This window comes from Geotrypetes seraphini, chromosome 19, assembly GCF_902459505.1.
Source record: "Geotrypetes seraphini chromosome 19, aGeoSer1.1, whole genome shotgun sequence".
NCBI classification, from domain to species: domain Eukaryota; kingdom Metazoa; phylum Chordata; class Amphibia; order Gymnophiona; family Dermophiidae; genus Geotrypetes; species Geotrypetes seraphini.
Window position 1 is genome coordinate 27165807 of NC_047102.1, and position 20010 is coordinate 27185816.

The 20010-nt window shown below is 38.1% G+C and overlaps 1 protein-coding gene across 2 annotated transcripts; it reads right to left on the reverse strand.

Annotated features, from left to right (window-relative positions):
• Positions 1-1540: 1540 nt before the first annotated feature.
• On the reverse strand, positions 1541-19712 carry C19H11orf58 (chromosome 19 C11orf58 homolog). Of its 2 annotated transcripts, none has more exons than XM_033928349.1 (5): positions 19522-19712; positions 17037-17120; positions 8938-8998; positions 3846-3955; positions 1541-2218 (listed from the first exon to the last, which is right to left on the reverse strand). In XM_033928349.1, exons 1-5 carry the CDS (start codon positions 19576-19578, stop codon positions 1994-1996), a joined length of 537 nt encoding a protein of 178 aa, XP_033784240.1. In that variant the 5' UTR covers positions 19579-19712; the 3' UTR covers positions 1541-1993. The 2 variants fall into 2 exon arrangements, with proteins under 2 accessions (XP_033784240.1, XP_033784241.1); XM_033928350.1 differs by lacking the exon at positions 19522-19712 and adding an exon at positions 17957-17975.
• Positions 19713-20010: the final 298 nt, after the last annotated feature.

A 20010-nucleotide genomic window follows, 5' to 3' on the forward strand; every position in this document is an offset into this window, starting at 1 on the left:
ATATTTAGTTTGTTGGAGGTAAATGATTTAAGTTTGCTTGAAATTATGGACTTAAGTAAAAATTATTTCTAACTGGATTCTGAAAGGACTGAGCCATCTCACCTTCAGACAGTGTTAAGTACATGGCCAGATGCAGAAGCTCACGCCAATACAAAAAAGCATGGCCAAGTGTCCCAGTACCCCTGCTCTCCAGTCTGCAAGAAGATTTAATCATGACATCACCGAGGACAAGACTGCCCTGCTCTACGCCGGAGACTGCCCCTGAGTTTTGAACCACCCACATCTATAAAGCCAGACACTTGATCTGCCTTCTCTCTCTTCTTCCCTCAGACCACAACCTGGCTGGACCATGCTGCACCATCTTTCCAGGCCATGTGCTTCACTAGGCCATGCGGCCTCTTCTCCATTTTAAGGACTATTCACATCGTGAGTAACTTTTTGAATCCAGATAAATTGATCCTTCTGTTTTAGCAAAATTTGTCTTGTATAATACAGTGGAACCTTGGTTTACGAGCATAATTCCTTCCAGAAGTATGCTCATAAACCAAATTGCTTGTATATCAAAGCGAGTTTCCCCATAGGAAGTAAGGGAAACTTGCTTTGATCCGTTCCACCTTGTCCCCCCCCCCCCCCCGAGGCTACCAGCGCTGCTCCGCTCCCCCCACGCCCACATCGCCCCCCCCTGAGAATCTCGGAGAGAGTGAGATCAGAAGGCTTTGAGCATGCGCAAATGCTCAAAGCCCGGTCCAGCCCAGCACAGGCAACAGGGAGGATCTTCGGGCACTGGCACATCCTATGCGTTGGTGCCGGTGCCTAATCGTGGGGGGAGGGGGGATGCCGGATCGCGGGGGATGGCACTCGTAAATCGAGTCAAACTCAGTTTCCGAGGCACCGATTTTTCAAATGTTTTGCTCATCTTACAAAACACTCGCAAACCGGTGCATTTGTAAACCGAGGTTTGACTGTACCATTATCTTTGCTTAAAAATCCTATCTGTAACTGCGCTACCTGCTTGATTTTAATGCTTTAAATTCTTGAATAAATATTTGCATATACTATATTTAATTATTACAGAGCTAAGTTTTAATCAAATGAGCTAATTATCCCCAAATTAATAGTTCTTTATAAACTATATTCCTCTCTTTGAGAAGGTGTATAGTTTATTGGCGGAGTTCCATCCATTTAATAATAATTTTGTAACACAGGAAGTCACAGGACATCCCAGCCCAAAAACGAATTGCAGAACTCTGTAACTTCAGCTAAGGTCAGTGTTCATAACATCGCAATAAGAAAGAGAGACTGGGCAAAAATGAAATTCCTGGGAGAGTGGGAAGGCAGAAGCCGCTGCTAGTGAACAGTAGCATCAATGGTCTCACATTTGCAAAAAACTCACTTTATAGAGTGAAATTTATTTCTCCCTGCATGCAGAGCACATGTTATGCAGCATTAGTAGTTTAAAATGAAAAAGCTGCTTCCCAAAAATATATAATGCAGGCAAAATAATTTCCTGATAACAAAAGCAACTATCAACCATCTCTAATCATCATCCATAACCTTTAATTTACATGTTTGATATTCTTCTATGTACACTTGAGCACTGATATTTATAATCATGCTTGTTGCTATATGGTATTGAGAAGATTCCAGTGCACACATGAAGTTTATCCATGTACAGGAAAAACAATTAAAAATTTAAGTCCCCCACTCCCATCCCCATAAGTCATTCAATCACTGCAAAAAAAATCATTTTATCTAATTTAATAACAGCAACAAAACTGGGACTCTAATTTATTTTTCAGTGATATAACAGTTTACAAAAAAATGGATCAAGATCATGCTAATAGAAGTTCCATGAATGGCTTTGAAAAAAATTACAATCAAAATAGGATTTTTAAAATTGTTAACAGATGGGTTTGTACTATAAGCTGTGTTCTGCTATGCACTGTAGCAAGAACACTCAACTTGAATACAAACACTATTTACAGGCAAGGAATTATGAAGTACTGGATTTAACAAAGGCCATCTTGTAATTGCTTTTCTTGTTGTCATTTTTGCTTGCTGGGGTTTTGTCATGGTCCTGCTTGGGAATTTGCTGTGCTTCTGGAGTCACCACTTCCTCTTCTTCACTGTCGCTTTCACTTTCACTCCCTGTTTCCGAGTCCTCTGATCTTTCAGATTCAGGAGAGCTCCTGTCAGATTCTTCTTTAGGTTCCTCTGCCTGAAATGAAAACAAGACAAACAGGCCACTTATGTCACCAAACATCTCTTCAGCAAGAGATTTCTCATGCATATTGCAACTAGAGAAATTCAATTTCTGAATCAATGAACTAAACTGAGTTCAGATTAAGCATTCAAAGTAATTTCTGCAGCTTTTCAGCTTTGTCTATCATCAGCAATCTTCACCAGAATCAAAAAACAAAAGAAACCCATCCCTGATTCAAAAGCCCCTCCATGCAGGTAATGGGCAATCGAGGAAAAGGTCTGAAGCAACAATATGTGCTCTAATACAAAATACAGTGTCAGGTTTTGCTAGTTTATTTATGCATCTAATTGTTTTAAAGAGTAAATTTAATATTTGTTATAAAGTGTGGGAGAGTGTATGTATACATACACTTTAAATACAAAGGCAGTAATATAAAAACTACTGCTGGCTATATAAGAATTGACCATTGCTAGATAAATTAGAACCAGGCATCAACACTGAATATCAGGATGTTATGGGGGTATGGCCAATATTCAGTGCCATATCTGCATAGCTAACCCGGCAAAGTTAGAACTGCTATTTACATAATCTTACTTAGCTATGCGAGCACCAGCACTGAATATACCGTATATACTCAAATATAAGTTGATCTGAATATAAGTCAAGATCCTCATTTTTCCCCCCAAAAGGAGGAAAAATGGTTGATGTGAATATAAATCGGGCGGCTTAATATTCTAATGCCTTGCCCTTCCAGGGAAATCATTCAGGAAGCTGCTCAGTGCCGAGCCGGAACTCGCGGTAGTGACCGACCAGGGCAGGAGGTGGAACACTCGCTCCTGCCCACTATACCTGTGGACCACCAGGGATTTCAGCGGAAGGGGGGGACTGGATGCAGGGCCTGGTAGAGGCCTGTAATAAGTCTGGGAAGGGGGCTCCCTCTTCCTCACTGCCGCAGTGTGCACAAAGTTGTGCGTCTCCTCGTGTGTCCCACGCCTCATCCGGAAACCTTCCCTCTGATGTTGCGATGCCAGAGAGAAGGCTTCCGGTTCAGGCGCAGGACATGTGAGGAGCTGCCATCCGCGGCATTGTGCACTGCGGCAGTGAGGAGGAAGCAGGCCAGAAGATAACACTGGGGGCGGCAATGAAAACGCCACATCGATCACACTGCGGGCCACATAAAACAGCCAGGCGGGACGGAGTTTGACACCTGTGCCCTAAAATCATGAGCGCACCAAATTTAACCAGGCAAAAACAGGGACGATTCTAGGTGTGATGTTCTTTAGCAGGGCAACCCTGGATGAAAACCTAAATATTAGCCAAAAATCTAGCAAAAAATGTTTCTAAAGCTGATATTTGCCATTATTTTTGTAGTTCACTGGCTTTAGGGAAATTAAGATATTTGTGTCATAATCCAGATTACAAGATGACAACTTTCATATACATACAGATCAGCAGGAAAACATAAGAAACAGTTTTTCTGTTACGTTTTCCAGTCCACTTTAAATTCCTCTGGTGTACCTGCAATCAAAATCTGTAATCCATTTTTAGCATTTACTGTAATGCAGATCCAGATATTACAAACCTGGTAGCCAACTATCCATAAAATCAAGACTAGTTTATAGAAAAGACATTCAATAGCTACCTCACTGAAACCAAGTCCACAGTGGCGTCTGTTCCTTCCAGACAGTTTACTGTCCATGCTTTGCTGATACTGCTGTTCTAGTTCTTCATTCATTTTCTCATCTTCTGCCCCTGCATGTCCAGTGTACTTTGATTATGTTTCATTCAAACAAAAACATTTGATTACTCAATAACTACAAATGCATGTACAGGGTTTCACTTGACTAACTAAGACAGTTTGTTCTCATTTGGAAAGGGATGAATGAAGAAGTCACCCTTATGATGCAGTAACCTTAAATACCTGTATCAAAAAAAAATCTATTGTAAAAAATTTAAAATAAATTTAGAAGACATTTTCTATTTGAGTATTTTCACTGGATTAAGAGTAACTTGCATTAGACTACTTATTTGAACTAAGGATGAGCTGTCATTTCAAATAAAATGTACTATCAGAAAAGAGTGCCTATTAATGACATTCATTTTGAAACAAAAAAAGTGACAAATCTTAGGGATAGGCAGCCAAATTTTAACACTGATTATCACTGAGGGCTGAGATTTTGTATGTTTTCTTAAAATAAATTTCAATGAATTTCAGTTTATGTACATACATTAAGATTACAATAAATCTTATTTAATAGTTCAACAAATGTAAACAAGAAACAAAAGACTTGATGTAATGCATATTAATCTTTATGGAGAGGGGGACTCAAGAGGGGGAGGGGAGGGCGGGGGGTTGGGGATTATTTGCAGTGGGGTGGGGTGATATTAAGGATATTAAGGAGAGCTAGCTATCTTGGGGCAGATGCAGATTTTAAACTAGCCAGAGACTCATTTTTTCAGATAAGATCTTAATGCTGGGGATCACAGAAAATATTTCTCTGCCCTCATTTAACTTAATGCAAAATTTTACAGTAAAACATAAAACATATTGAGTGACAAGGACAAGATCCTCCTGGTGTAACAAAAGAAACCGTTTATGGCTCTCAAGGGTAGAGCTAGAGATGTAGGGAAACATAAATCTCTGTCTTCTCGTAAAGTTTCTTCCTGTGATAGAAATAGGTTTTAAGACATCCAATCAGGGTCTGGATGGAAAACACAGGAGATTTAAGAGGGCAGCCATCAATGCCCTTCCACTGATCCTTCTACTATTTGATTAACATTATGACTGTCCAAAGAAAGCTGTTTTCATCCCAAGGCTAATTTGCAGTCCTCTGTTCTGAGAAGGTAATATATTTAAACATGTCTGTTTTGCTATTACCAAAACTTCAACATTTTTTTACACAAATTTTCTGGGATCAATGACAATTTAAGGAAATTCAGAAGCTTAAGGTTCATTGTTTGTATTCTCTACTTCTCCATACTCAGATGTAAGGTCATATTATCCTTAATAAGCAAAAATTAAACACTAATTTATTTTGAGTAGGGAAATTTTTACATCATGTTCCATTACTACAACCACAATGTACACTGCAAATTATTCAGTTACTCTTGATTTTATATAGCTGATGAGCAACACACATCTCCAAAGTAGAAACAGCAGGCCATAAGAAAAATATTTAAAATGTTAATACTGTAGTAATGGGAACCTCATGCTTAATATCTTCACAACAGTAGTTTTGTATAAGCCAAGTTCCAATAACAGCATCATATTGAAAACAGTTCTTTTTACAAATGTTGTTAAAATATTGAAAAGATTAAGGGGTCCTTTTACTAAGGCGCGCGAGTTGATTTAGCGCGCAAAAACGGCTAGCACACCTTAGTAAAAGGACCCCATAGTTTTTTTTAATACTAAGTTTAAATGGCCCTTAGTGAAGAACTGCATGTTTCATGCAAGAGAACACAAGAATATAATCAGCAGAGTCTGCCTAAATTGAGGGGGAAGGGATCAATATTCAAAAAGCATTTTTTGCATTAGCACTGGCAACTGGACGCTTAAATGACTAGCTTTTGGCTTTAGCTTGCTCTAGGGCTGAGTTGGGGGCGGGGCTAAAAGATAAAACTGATCTATTCCAATTTTATTTGCTTATTTTACCTCTTATGCTATTTCTATTCACACTGTATGTATTAACTTTCCTTGTTGTAAACCGCTTCAAACTTTTTAGTATAGCGGTATATAAAAAAATAAATTTATTATAATAAAAAACTGTGGCAATGTTTGGGCACCATCCATAAGTGTCGCATTTGAGTGTGAATGCGAGTATAATTTTATATAGATCCCTAACACTACATATGTCCACTCCTGCTTTCAAATCTGAAATGTCTAACATTATACTCTGCTGCCTTTTTTAAGACTCTGTTTGCTGTATTTTCACTGCCTTTTGTAAGATTCCATATGCGGTATCTCTCTGCCTTTTTGTAAGACTCTATATGCTCTTGTAGATTCTATATGCTGTCTCCTGGACCTTTTGTAAGATTCTATATGCTTTTTGTAAGTTTTGAAAGTTTCTATATACTGTATCCCGGACTTCAACACATTGTAACTCGCTGATTGTCCAGCTTTCTTCGGTGTGAACTGCCTAGAAGTCTCACGACTATGGCGGTATAGAAGAATAAAGTTATTATTATTAAGGCAGTCCCATCAAGTTTTCAGGAAACCCCAATGAATGGCAGAGATTTGTATACAATGTCTCCTTGGATACCCTGAAAACTTGATGGCTTGAGATGCCCTGCCTTTAATTTATAACATTTCCAAATGCTAGCAACAGCACTACAATCATACTTACTATAGGTCAATAGTTACAGTGTTTACCCCAAGACCTTCTGAATGGGAGCACCACTCAACTAACTATAATACAGTAGACTCTCAGTTAACTGACACCCATGAGGATTGATAGATGCCAGATAAATGTCGTTTCTGGTTGCTTGAGAGTTACTATTAAAAATAGGCCTAATACTATACCCCATACCATAAACTGTTCCGGACAAACTACTGGACATGTAATAGGCAAAGTGTGGGCATGCTCCGGTGTGGCATGCCAAGTTTAACCTTAAATTTCCACCAGCGTTGATTTTATTTTCATTTATATTTACAGTATTTTTTATTTTTTGCTGGTTGCTTGAATTCTGGACTCCCCTACCCCCTTCCTGCTACTTCTTCATGCTATCTGGCTGACAAAACTTTTGTGGATAAAATGATTTGTTAAGACTATTCTGTTGAATGTGTAACTCAAAGCACCATTTACAGAATCTGGGGGATAAATTTAGGAGTTAAATATCAAATAAATGCAGATGATATTTTTTTTCCGAGTAGGCGGATGGGACAAGAATTTTGAAAAATCATTGAGTAAATATATGTGTAAAATTGAGGAGTGGATAGAACAAGGTTTGAAATTAAATGTAGATAAAACTGAAATAATGTTGGTAGGAAAGCCGGATCATCAGTGGCCTAAAGAAGTGAAAGTTATTGATGATGATCTTTCCGTACATGAGTCTATGACCATCTTAGGTATAAAGCTTGATTCTGGCCTAACAATGAAGTTGCAAGTAACCAAGACCGTACAAGTATGTTTTGCGCAAATGCATTTGTTACACCAATTAAAATCAATGTTAGCGCCATATGATTTCCGTACTGTAGTCCAGGCTATGGTTTTGTCGAGACTCGATTACTGCAATGCCCTGTACCTTGGAATAACAAAAGCAAGATGTAGTAAAGCATTGCAAGTTATACAAAACGCATCAACAAAATTGATAATGGGGTTGTCTAAATATGATCACATTTTGCCACATCTCCAAAAATTGCATTGGCTACCAGTTGCCTTCAGAGTACAGTATAAATCATTAATGATTTGTCATCAATTCTTGTATGGAAACATTCCAGAATTGTTTAAAAATAATATACTTAGCTATACACCAAAAACATCATTGCACTCTGTGAATTTAGCTTTACTGAAGCCTGTGAATCCAAGGCTTGTTGATTCTGGTAAAATGACTTTTTATTGTGCAGGAGTTAAGATATGGAACTCCTTGGTGGGTCAGATAGGAAACTGCCGTGAAAAGGGCATGTTTAGAAAATTACTCAAGACGCCTTTTTCTAGCCAATAATTTTCCTCTCTGGCAGAATTGATGATTATTCATGATCTTTACTATGCAAGCTATGGTATTATTTTGTAGACATGATTTCTGAGGATTGTTTGTATGTTTATTTTATCATGTTTTTGTTTTAAAATTATGTATGTAAACTGTTTAGTTTTAAAAACAGTATAGAAATTTTTAAAATAAAATAAATTCTTAGGCTTTCTCCCAATTCTGGGTCTAAATGGGAACCCATAACTGTTAGGTGTATCTGAATTTCCTCCGAAGAACTGCAAGCAAAGTCTGCTTATTCTCCCTCCTGTTAGGTGTAAGAGAGCAAACATCATTAACTGTTCTGCTTGCTGTAGACAAACTGACTGCTCTTGTAAATGCTACAACAGATTTTACTTGAGGGCATGGACTGTCCTGTAAACACCACTCCCTTCTGCCACTCTAATAAAACCAAATGGAGTCCAGAGAGCACTCAGGGGAATCTAATAACAATGTTTCTCTTAATTTTCCAGTCCATCTCAAATTCCTTAGTGGTAGTTGTAATAAAGTTTTATAATCCATTCTCTCATTCATATTCACTAAATTCAGCGAGTACATACATTGTATTGCAAAACCAACTGGCTCCAGTTTTACTCCATGATAAGCAGACTATACTTCTCTTTGGAGAAGCAAGATTTGTACATGTGCAATTCAGTCCTGGGTATGTATTCTTATCCTGAAGAAATGGAGGCAGTTGCTAATGTTATGCACCAACCCTTTCCATCATTACTAACTTATTACATTTTGAGAAATCACACTTCACAGATGTGTACTGCAAACTAGATAGGTTCCTGATTTGGCGTTCCTTTCCTTTTTTAATTGCTGTACCAAAGAGTGGTATATAAATACAAATAAACATTAAAAACATTTCCATCTCTGCTTTTAATATTAATTGTAAAAATGACTAGATAGATCTAGTGATCGTGATTTGCAAAGAATGTTTCTATGGTCATAGAAACAGAAGTATCTCCTCCTCCTATATTGTCCTGGAACCATGAGGTTAACATTAGTGATTTAATAAAGAAGTGAATGGAAAAAAAAGTCAGACCTACCCGTTCTAAAGTGAGAAGTAGATTTATGGTCTCCTATGACAAGACGGCCGGTGTGCTCCTTCTGTATATACACAACCACCAAGTATAAAGAGGTTAAACTAAGGTCATTTTCAAAATTTACATCTCAAGTTAGCAATAAAAACTTTATCAAGAAATTAATATGAATATCCAGGAAGCTGAGCTGTTAATATGTACTACACCATCACCTTCCCCCAACATAAAAGGGATCTGATTAAAACACATTTAAAAACATATATAAAATTATACAAGGTTGTAGTTTATCAAACATTTAAATTTATAGATTTCCTTTATTTAAAAGGCATCTGAATTCACTTTCAGCTCCTTGCGCTAGAGGTTTTTAGCTCAAATGCTCTCTGCTCATAGGAATTCTATGAGCATCAGAGTACTTACCTCACTGGCCTGCACTAAAAACTGAAGCAGTTAAATTAAATTTTACCCAAAAAGGCTTAACACTTTCACCCTACCATATCTACCATCTAACAGCCCTTTATACAATTATATTACTTTAAGTCTATGAAAACTTTTATTTGGGGATCTCATCTTTCTTCTCACTTATCCTGTCTTTGTGGTCTACAAACATGTAGACTTTTATAATTTAATTTTGGCATTAATATTTATTCCTACTGTATTTCCTGAAACAAGTGGATACTTATGAATATTATCTTTACATTTTTGATAAAAATAAAGATAAGCCAAATGTCAACAAATGTCCTAAAACTTTCACATAGGTCATTCCATACCAACTATACAAATTTTCAGAATGATCCCCACCTTACCATCTCCAATTTCAATGAAACTTGGCACATATATGCTCTGGCTTGATAAACTTTTTCAACCTCGAAAACATAAAATTCATGTAGTAACAGGTGCCTAAGTAGAGGCCCTAAAATTTTTGTACGTGTCGTAGGAAACAAATGGGCACCTTCAAAGACCTCCTGTACACAGAGTATTGCTAACAGCCTGAAATTTAATCTACATGTACAACTTTTTATACTTAATAAGCTTTTAGAGTTTCAAAACGCTAGGCTAAGTGCTCTTCTAATGCCTCAATGCCAAAGTAGGCCAAAAACTCAATTTGCTAATTTTTAGCTTCATCTTTGGGGTGCCATAGATTTGTAACAAATTTAAATGGTTTCTTCTCGTTTGGTACACCTGCTCAACTACTGATTGTTATCCATCTGTGAAAATTTCAAGGCCTGCATTCGTTTATTTGAAAAGATATTGCAAGTCAAACAGAGCAGCAAAAATATTAATAACAAATTTTACCCATATTTGAAGTCTTGTATTTCAGTTTTGACACCAGCAATCACTTTGGTTCAAAAAGAACTGGATAGAACAACTTTTTCTCTACCAGATATCAAATTTCAGGAGGGTGTTTTTTGTATAGGGAAGAAATTTGCAATTGAATTCAGATAGTCACAGCAGCGTAACTATTTAAAAGTATTAATTGTAATTGTCATTGGAGGATTCTTCAAATATTCAAGTTGAACTATGAAAGAACTTTACACCACACATAATTTACTGTTTATTGTTTGTTTGAAAACCTAATTGTGGCACAGGGCTAAAAATTGCCAGGCACTAAGAATGCTGGTTAGTAGTAAAGGAATTATGTTAAGCATACTGCATATGTATTTAATAGTTATTAAAATATTGTCACAATTGATGAGTGCTTGGTATTCCGACTTAGATATTACTGCAGGTGATGAGCTTTGGCAAGATGTGTGGTCCAGAACTTTTAAGTCAATTCGATCAGCTTCAGTTCTTCAGTCAATATACTTCCTATATCGGGCTCACTGGACTCCATATAAGCTTAGCAAATTCTCACACAAAGTCTCTAATTTATGTTGGTCCTGTGTGTTATCAGTGGGAACACTACCCCACATGATATTTCAATGCACTCACCTCAGTTTACTGAGATAAGGTTTGGCATATCATCTCATCCATATTGAAGATCCATGAACCGTTACATCTTAAAATTATTGTCCTTGGTCAACAGGCTCTCGCGCAACCTCTCTCAGAACCAAATGCTCGTCTCCTCAATATATTATTATTTTGGCTATCAAGAACATACTGCATTCCTGGAAGAATTTATCCAATGTAGAATTCACGGTTTGGAGGAACATTGTATGCATCACTACCAAATTTGAAGGTGTAGTTGCAGGAAAACATCATTCCACTGGCACATTTCTTAAAATCTGGAGCCCTGTCCAAAATTACTGCGCTTTGGACCATTGACATACAATAATTCAGAATATATTGCTCAATACATATAATGATCACTTTTTGTTGGGTTAACGTGATGCTTGTTGAGTGTGCTTCATGTTCACAAATATTTCTACTTGTGTGTACTGACTCTACTATGTATTACTTCATATATGTTATCACATAATCATATGTATATATTACCATGATCTGTACAGTTAATTGGTAAGTTTGTTAATTTATATCATAATATTAATAAAATCTATTAAAAAAAAGTCAAAACTTGCGTTGGTCCATGGTGGTTTAACCACTGCCAGTTTATTCAAACTGACAACCCCATCGCCAAGAGGTCACGCCCGATAGCCAGGCAAGTCCAGCCACGGGTGGGTGGGTTTCTTAGCCAAGATTCCCAAGCCATAGTCGCACTTTATTTATTGCATAATGTTATGAAATTTATATTTCAGTAAGTTGAATTGTTGATTCTGTAAATGTGTATTGTCGACCAGTTACTGTGTTTGGTGCAGGCAGAATTGCAGAAATCCAACAATTGTCCTTCCTAGGAGACCAATGAAATGAGTGAATTGGTCCATGAGGATGCATGAAATTTATGAGTGCATCATGCTCTTCAACTGATGTCTCGCAAATGTTTCCAACCCACCATTTGTTATCATAAACGTATGCTGTGTATTGTCCAGGTTGAAGATTCTCTATCTTTAGAGAAGCATTAACTGAGTCATCTAGTGAACCAATAGTTGCAATGAATGATGAACAATCATTTAATACTCAACTTATGTATACCATCAGAAATAAACTGATGATTTTCATGAGTTCCAGCAATTGTAGAGGCAGTCTCAAATCTTCTTTCTTGATTGAGTCTTAGTAGACTCAATTTGTTCTTTTGAAACAAACAAAAAACTTGATTTTTGTCAAATTTTGTTCTTTTGAAACAAACAAAAACTTGATTTTTGTCAAATTTTGGTCACAAAACTTAAACAGGTCACTTGGTGAAAGAATTTGGTTTTCTTTTGGCCGTTGTAAGCTTGCACGTGCTGCTAAACTTTTAGCAGTTCCACCAATTCCATCGAAGGGTGCCTTACCATGGCTTGTGCCAAAGAAATTCCACTCAGCATGAATACCAAAGTCAGAATAGTGATAGCAGAGATTAAAGTTTTTGTATTGTGCAGCAGAGAATCACTGAAATATCTTATGTACTTAATATTGGCAGAAAGTAAGCTTTTTATGTGAAGAATCAACTTTTCCCAAAAAAATGTGCACTGCCACTGTATCATGCCTTAAGCTGTCACTAATGATACAAACACCCATGCATTGAATTTCACTATTAAGGTGGAAATAGACAACAAAAAGGGGGAAGTGGCTTGGATATTTTCCCAATGGAAACCCTGAGCAGCATCTTGAACAAAGGAATACTTTTCAGCAAAATCAATTAGAATAACAAGTACATCAGGATTTAAATTTTCTCTTGACTGTTTTCAAGTAATGTGCTTGATGTTTTGAAATGTAATGATGTAGTAAAAGATATGTAATCTTTTCAGCAAGCAAAGCTATAAAATCTTTGACTGTCATTTGTTTTACATCTAGAGTTGCACAATCTGTTTGGATCCACTGCTTGAATTCAATCATTTCTTCAGGATCAATATCCTTGTATTCATTGAAAAGGTAGGCTTCAAGTACACATATACCAGGACACTCATCACATCTGTGGAGCATACAAATTTTTGACTCCAAATTGCAAACTGTTTTTCCCATTAAATTCTTATAATCATCCTTGACTATGCTGCCTGCAAGCATCAGCTTAACATTCTGATGTGCAGAGCATATACAAACTGAGTGCATGCCAGATGAACCAACAGTGACACACCATTTTGGTCTTAATTCACAGAATTTTGAGAAACAACTTTGAGCCCTTTTTATTGCGATATTAAACAAACATGCCTTTCAGATTGTTTGCAGCAATCTCTTTTGCTTTTGAACTCCCCCCCCCCCATCAATTCTGATTGAAATATAGTCCTTTTTTTCAGGACACAGCCTACTATACTCATCTTCATAAAAGTTGGACACTTTTTAGTCACATCATCTGAAAGTGATTTGCCTTTCTTTTTACTTGGCATTTGATAGTATGCTACTTTCTATTTTAAGCTGTCTTGCTTGTCTAACCATTCCTGTTGAAATGCCGAATCAGACTTTTTTCAATAGACCAGTCCTTTGAAGCTAGTGTAAGGATTTGTAATTTTTCTGCACAACTTGAAATTTAGTTTTTCTTTTAAACAAAGTAAAAGTTCAGCATAATCTGAACAGGTTTGACGTTTGACATTGATGACTACAGTTACTGCAAGGTCTTTGCGAAACCTGATCAGGTTCAAAACCGCCCAAAGAGGCAATATGATGACTCAGTGAGGTTTATGCTTGAGAAATTTTACGTTTCACATAACCTCTGGAGTCACGTTTACTCACTTTCTTCAGATTTAAAGGAGACTTCCCAAGTGCCACCAAGTTAGTATTAACTTTTTCAATTTTTGCAATTGGCTCTTCATCAGATGATGGATCAGATATTGAAGCTTGAGCAGTCATTCTGGTGTTTAACTCTTTTCGACAAGTTATGCACAACTTTTGACCAGGTGTGAACTGATTTTTTGTCCAAGTCTTTAATTGCTCTGTGACACTGTTACTGATAAGCTTCAGATTCTTTCTAACCTGATGATTAGGTTTCAAGAATGGATTGCAGCATGACCTTTGTAAAAAAGTCAAATTGCGTTAAAAACACTGCCTTATGATGGAGACAGATAGTTGAACTTTCATCAAAACTTTGAGATGTTCGTTGAGTCAATTTCTGATGACTTGTTATGAAAGTCTTTTATGAGTTTTAAGGCCCTCTTTGCCCTGTAGGCTGTTAAATGACATTGTGATTCATTGATTTTGCCAATGGTGCAAGCATCAAAATAGTTTCTGGATCCATTACTTATTATCCAAATATTCAGAAAATAAATTAACTTTTTCAAGCTCTGGAAACATGTGAAAACAAAAGCAAAAGATTGCATTATATAGTATTTATAAAAAGGAAGTTTAAGAAAAAGAATAGTATAAATAAAAAGCAGGTGGACTCACTGGAATAAGAACATAATAGCAGCCTTACTGGGTCAGACCAAAGGTCCATCTAACCCAGTATCCCATCTTCATGGTGGCCAATTCAGGTCACAAGTACCTGGCAGAAACCCAAATAGTAGCAACATTCCATGCTACCGATCCAGGGCAAGCTGAGGATTCCCCAATGTCTGTCTCAATAGCAGACTATAGACTTTTCCTCTAGAACTTGTCCAAAATTGCTGAGCCCATGTCCAAAATCGATATCAAGCCTTCCTGGCAGGAAGCCCGCAGCCACCCACACTGAGGTGCCTCTAAAATAAGAGCCTAGAGCGAAATAGATGGGCCCGCGTTATGGTCCAGATAGCAAACGTATGAGACAAAAACAGATTAGTCCCCTTGAACAACTTTCTGGCCTCCCCCACTGGTAGCCAGGGATGCTCGCAAAATAACTCTTCAGAACCTGGCACCCTTTCCAGTTGGACCCAACTCTTAGATCGATCTTTACACCAACACCAAGTCAAGAAAGATTTTAATTGGGCCGCAAAATAACAGCGGTGCAAGCAGGGTACCGTCATATCCCCCTGGGCTTGAAATTGATGCAAGTCACCTCTCTACGTGTGGAGGTCGACTTTTCCAAATGTATTGAAAAACTCTCCTGGCCACTCTGCGAAAAAAGATCGATGAAAATTAAGGTCAAAAAGAGACTGAGATGGCACAGCAATATTAAGTCCCAAATAACAACTAGATTTAGACGCCCATTTAAAAGGATATGTAGATTTCAGCATGGCGCAGGTCCCTCGGGTTCACCGGTAGATATCTCAGATTTATTCCTATTAGTGCGGAAACCAGAGACCGTGCCATATCGATCAAGCATAAGAACATAAGAATTGCCGCTGCTGGGTCAGACCAGTGGTCCATCATGCCCAGCAGTCCGCTCCCGTGGCAGCCCTCTGGTCAAAGACCAGTGCCCTGACTGAGACTATCCCTATCAGGGTACGTCCTTGTTCAGCAGGAACTTGTCTAACTTTGTCTTGAATCCCTGGAGGGTGTTTTCTTCTATGACTATGAAGAGCGTTCCAGTTTTCCACCACTCTCTGGGTGAAGAAGAGCTTCCTTATATTCGTACGGAATCTATCCCCTTTCAACTTTAGAGAGTGCCCTCTCGTTCTCCCCACCTTGGAGAGGGTGAACAACCTGTCTTTATCTACTAAGTTTATCCCCTTCAGTACCTTGAATGTTTCGATCATGTCCCCTCTCAATCTCCTCTGTTTGAGGGAGAAGAGGCCCAGCTCTATCATAATCCCTGGCAAGGACGTCTATGGGTGTGTTAGAGTAAGAATAACATCATCACCAAACAGGAGCAATATAATAGCAACATCAAATAGTTCTGCTATATCTTTTTTGAGATAAGGCAACCAGAACTGAACACAGTACTCAAGGTAAGGTCGCACCATGGAGCAATACATAGGCACTATAACTTTCTTAGACTTGCTTACCATCCCTTTTCTAATAATTCCTAGCATCTTGTTTGATTTTTTTGGCTGCCACTGCACATTTCGGTAGAAGGTTTCAGTGTATTTTCTACAATGATACCCAGATCTTTTTCTTGGGTGCTGATCCCCAAAGCGGACCCTAGCATCTGGTAACTATGATTTGGGTTATTCATCCCAATGTACATCACTTTGCAATTGTTCACATTAAATTTCATCTGCCATTTTGACTCTAAGAGGCTCATTTTCAAAGCACTTCAACACACAAAGTACCATAGGTTTCTATGGTATTTTGTATATCTAAGTGCTTTGAAAATGAGCCCCCCAGTCTCCCAATTTCTTAAAGTCTGCCTGCGTTTTAAAACTTTGAACAGTTTACTGTCATCTACAAATTTAATCACCCCACTCGTCGTTCCAATTTCCAGATCATTTATAAATAAGTTAAAATAGCACTAGTCCCATATTTGAATATAGGACTGTCATAGAACATTTTTCATTTTGTTTTAGAAATATTTAAATTCTATTTTCAATTAGTTTGTTTTATTTTTGGTAAAATACTTAAGTTATCTTGAAAGTTTTTGATTTTGAAATAATTCCTATTGATCACTAGTTATTTTATGCTGTACTTTGCAAAAGTAATTAGCAGAATTAAAGTGTTGTTTTGTTATACTGGGGCATTTTAAAGTGCAGCTGCAACTATTATGCTTCAAAATAGGGAGGGAAGGAGAATACCGGAAAATGATTAGTTAAACCAAACTTCATTTGAGACGGTATGGTATCACTACAGATGTCAAGACCTCTATACCTTTTCATTTCCATAGCAAAGATTCAAGAGTTGTCAAAAGGATACAAGATAGGACTCCCCCACCCCCCACTCCGCCTTAAAAAACGTGCAAGGACACTAGGTTTCATCCTCTCTGTGTGAAACATCTTATTACTAAAGCATTTCTAGTTTTTACAAAAATTAAGTTATAGGGGAAGTAACAGTCAGGAAAACTGTCATGAAGTTCTGGGTCCTTTGCTATCCACTCATATTTACCATCTATCACATACTTCAAGTGCCCAAATGGTGACTTATGAGCAAATTGACAACAGGACCACCACTAGCCCTTTCCCCTTACTAGCTTATTTTTCTGCTGAACCTAGGATACTTAAGGAATGTGCCCTCGCTTATGCTATACTGTATACAATGAATGCCTACTCAAAGCAAGACATGTTTCCAAATGTTTGACTGCTTTCCAAATGTTTGACTTTAACTAATGTGCAACCAAAAGGAAAACTCACCTTGCCTGCGCCCATGAGTCTTAAAAACTTTTGCTTTCGCTCTTCATTACCTAAATCCGCCTGTTGCCAGGTGCCAGATCCTTGCTGCAAAACAAGATATATCACTTGTCAGTCAATTTAAACTACAGTGATCAGTTTGCTTGGAACAAAATAATCTTGCAATTCAGCTCTGCATTTCTTACTTGCTGTGTTTACATAACTCCTGCATGAGCCATTCTCCCCCATCCTTTTTTTTTTTTTTCTCACCTTGCAGCCTATTTTAGCCCAAAAAGTCAATTATTGTTTAGAAGAGCTCAACTCTCACCATGTAGAGTAGACCATATTTAAAATTATGCCATAGGATTAAAAATAGAGCTACAAATCAACTGATTTCTAACTTTTATTTAAATTTTGCAATTTTTAGACTCATACAATATATTATTACTAATTATTCAAATATGTTGCCTAATATATTTACAGGGTGTGATCAATGAACTACTATTCCCCAAAAGAGGGCCTGCCATTGTATTTTCAAGCTATCCCTAATGAATATGGCTAAGAATGCACACAAATCAAACTACCTTTGTTGTTTCTAAATCTTTCTTTTTTTTTTAAAATTTTTTATTTATCAAATTTTACATTTTATAAATCAAGTATCCACTTGTACAGAAAGTTGAAGAAAAGCAGGAAAATAATACTCATAGGTAAAATACATAATAATCAAATAAAATAAAAATAAATGTTTAGCTTAAATTCAGCTCAAGTCCTCTAAATTAGATCCAAGAAGGATGAGGCGGACATATTAACAAATGCTAACAAATATCAATTCAAATATTAGGAAAACAAAATCCCTTAGCTGAGGAAGGATATCATTTGGATAATGGATACATTACCACCATTTACTCAAGTATACTACCTACCAATGAAAACTACTAAATTACCACTTAAACAACAGGAGGACAATCAACCACTTAATGTTTCAGCAATCTTGGAACTTTCGGATAGAGAGCTTGCATCTCCGGCAACATTGCTTCTTACGGTGGCTCTTGCACCAGATAAAAACTGGTTGCTTAGATTGTACTTTAGAAATAAAATGAAAGAATTTCTTGGACATAAAATATTAATGTTTCCAGATTTGGCACGGGAAACCCAGAGAAGAAGGCGAGAATTTCTTTTGATGAAGCCAGGTGTTATATCTCTTGGAGGGACTTTTTTTCCTACGACACCCTTGTAAATGTGTAATACAGTACCATATGAAGAAATATGTATTCTTTGAGCCATTCCAGTTGACAGCCTTTCTGGCAGGAACTCGACTGGATGAAGGGAAATCAAGCGAGGTGCAATTTAATAAATGATATCGTTTCTAAATCTTTCCATTCATTACACAGACAGTAGCTAGAAAATCTGAAGTGTTTGCTGTCCTCTAATTTAAACAAAAAAGCATATATTTGAGTAAGGTAATATCAATTACGTTCAATGTTGATTTTAACAAATATACCTGAAAAGAATGAATTTGAAAGAAAAACGTTATTTACTCCCAGTTCAATTTGTAAAACTGTTTCATGAACTCAGAGAGAGAACTGAATGTTATTAATCCGTAATTAGACAGATTTATCTATGGGGATCAACTAATCAAAACCTGTCCAGCTCTTTTTAGTGTAAATCGCCTAGAACTTTTGGTTATGGCGGTATAAAAGAATACAGTTGTTAGTATTATTATTACTAGTAAGAGAATACGATATTGCCCCCAACTATTGTTTTAGGGTTATCATCAATCTTAAATTGTAGAAGTTTGGCCTTATTAAGACTGAACAGGAAGTCCTCTCCTCCTCCCTTTTTTTTTAACCTCTCATTTTAACGGCCACAGCAAGAAATCCAGACGATCCAGTAAGTACAGCCGGTCACAAACCGGAGAGGGAGGGGGAGGGGGAGGGGGGGGGAATATTATGGGAAAATGCATCCATTTGCCTTTCATTTGAAAATCCGATAATTATTCCTACCAGCTCCAATAATCGGAAACAACTAGCACCCGAAACTTTTGCAAATAAACAAATAATTAGCGCGTAATTAATGATCAAAAGCTTCCCCCCCCCTCCCAATTTGAATGTCAAAGCATCAAGCTTCGGCAGCACGGTTGGAGAATTCATCTCGGGGGGGGGGGGGGGGGGGGGGGGGGGAGGAAATTTTGCTTCCTCTTCCCCCCTCAACAAGAAGTTTGTTTTTTGTTTTTTTTAAAGTACCACCGAATAAACCCCACAATGGTGCCAATTTATTCAGAGAAACAGGGTCTTCTGCTGGGGGAGAGGAGACAAGGTGGCTCTCTCAGCTCCTAAATCGCCTAGAGGAGGCGATGGTGTGGCCCAGGAGGGAGCAGGGGCTTCGCTCGCAGCAACCACCACCACCTCCTCCTCCGGGCTCGCGAGAAATTGGAGCGATCCCTCTCCCCCGGCCTAGGCCTCGGCGCTACCCTACAACCCGAAAGGCGACCCGAGACGGCGCACGTTACATCATCCGGCGAGGCCTCTCGCTTCGTTCCACGCCGACGCCCGTCCGCCGAGCTCATCTCGCGCCGGGCCCGAGCCGCGCCGCCACCAGACGCCCCCCCTCCTCCGCCTCGATTCGCAGGGCTGAGCGCGGGCCCACGGACACCACCTTAACGATGGCGCGCCCGCCGCTAAGCTTGCCGGGACTTGGGGTTTCTTGGCGCGGGAGCGCGGCCGGCGTCGAGCTCAAAGACTACAAGTCCCAGCAAGCCGGAGTGGCGCCTGAAACGTCCCTTTTTTTTCCCCCGTGAGGTATTTAGTAAAGTAGTAATACCGATTATTGCATGCGGTGGTAGAGGACACTAGGTTTGAAAAAAATTAGCAGTGAAACGCAGGCGTTTGTTGGGGCTAGCTTGTATTTTATAAAGAAATATGTGGGATAAGGAACTCGCCTTATTTTTATTTTAATTTTTGAAATCATGTGTATGATTCTCCGCAATAAACAAATGGGT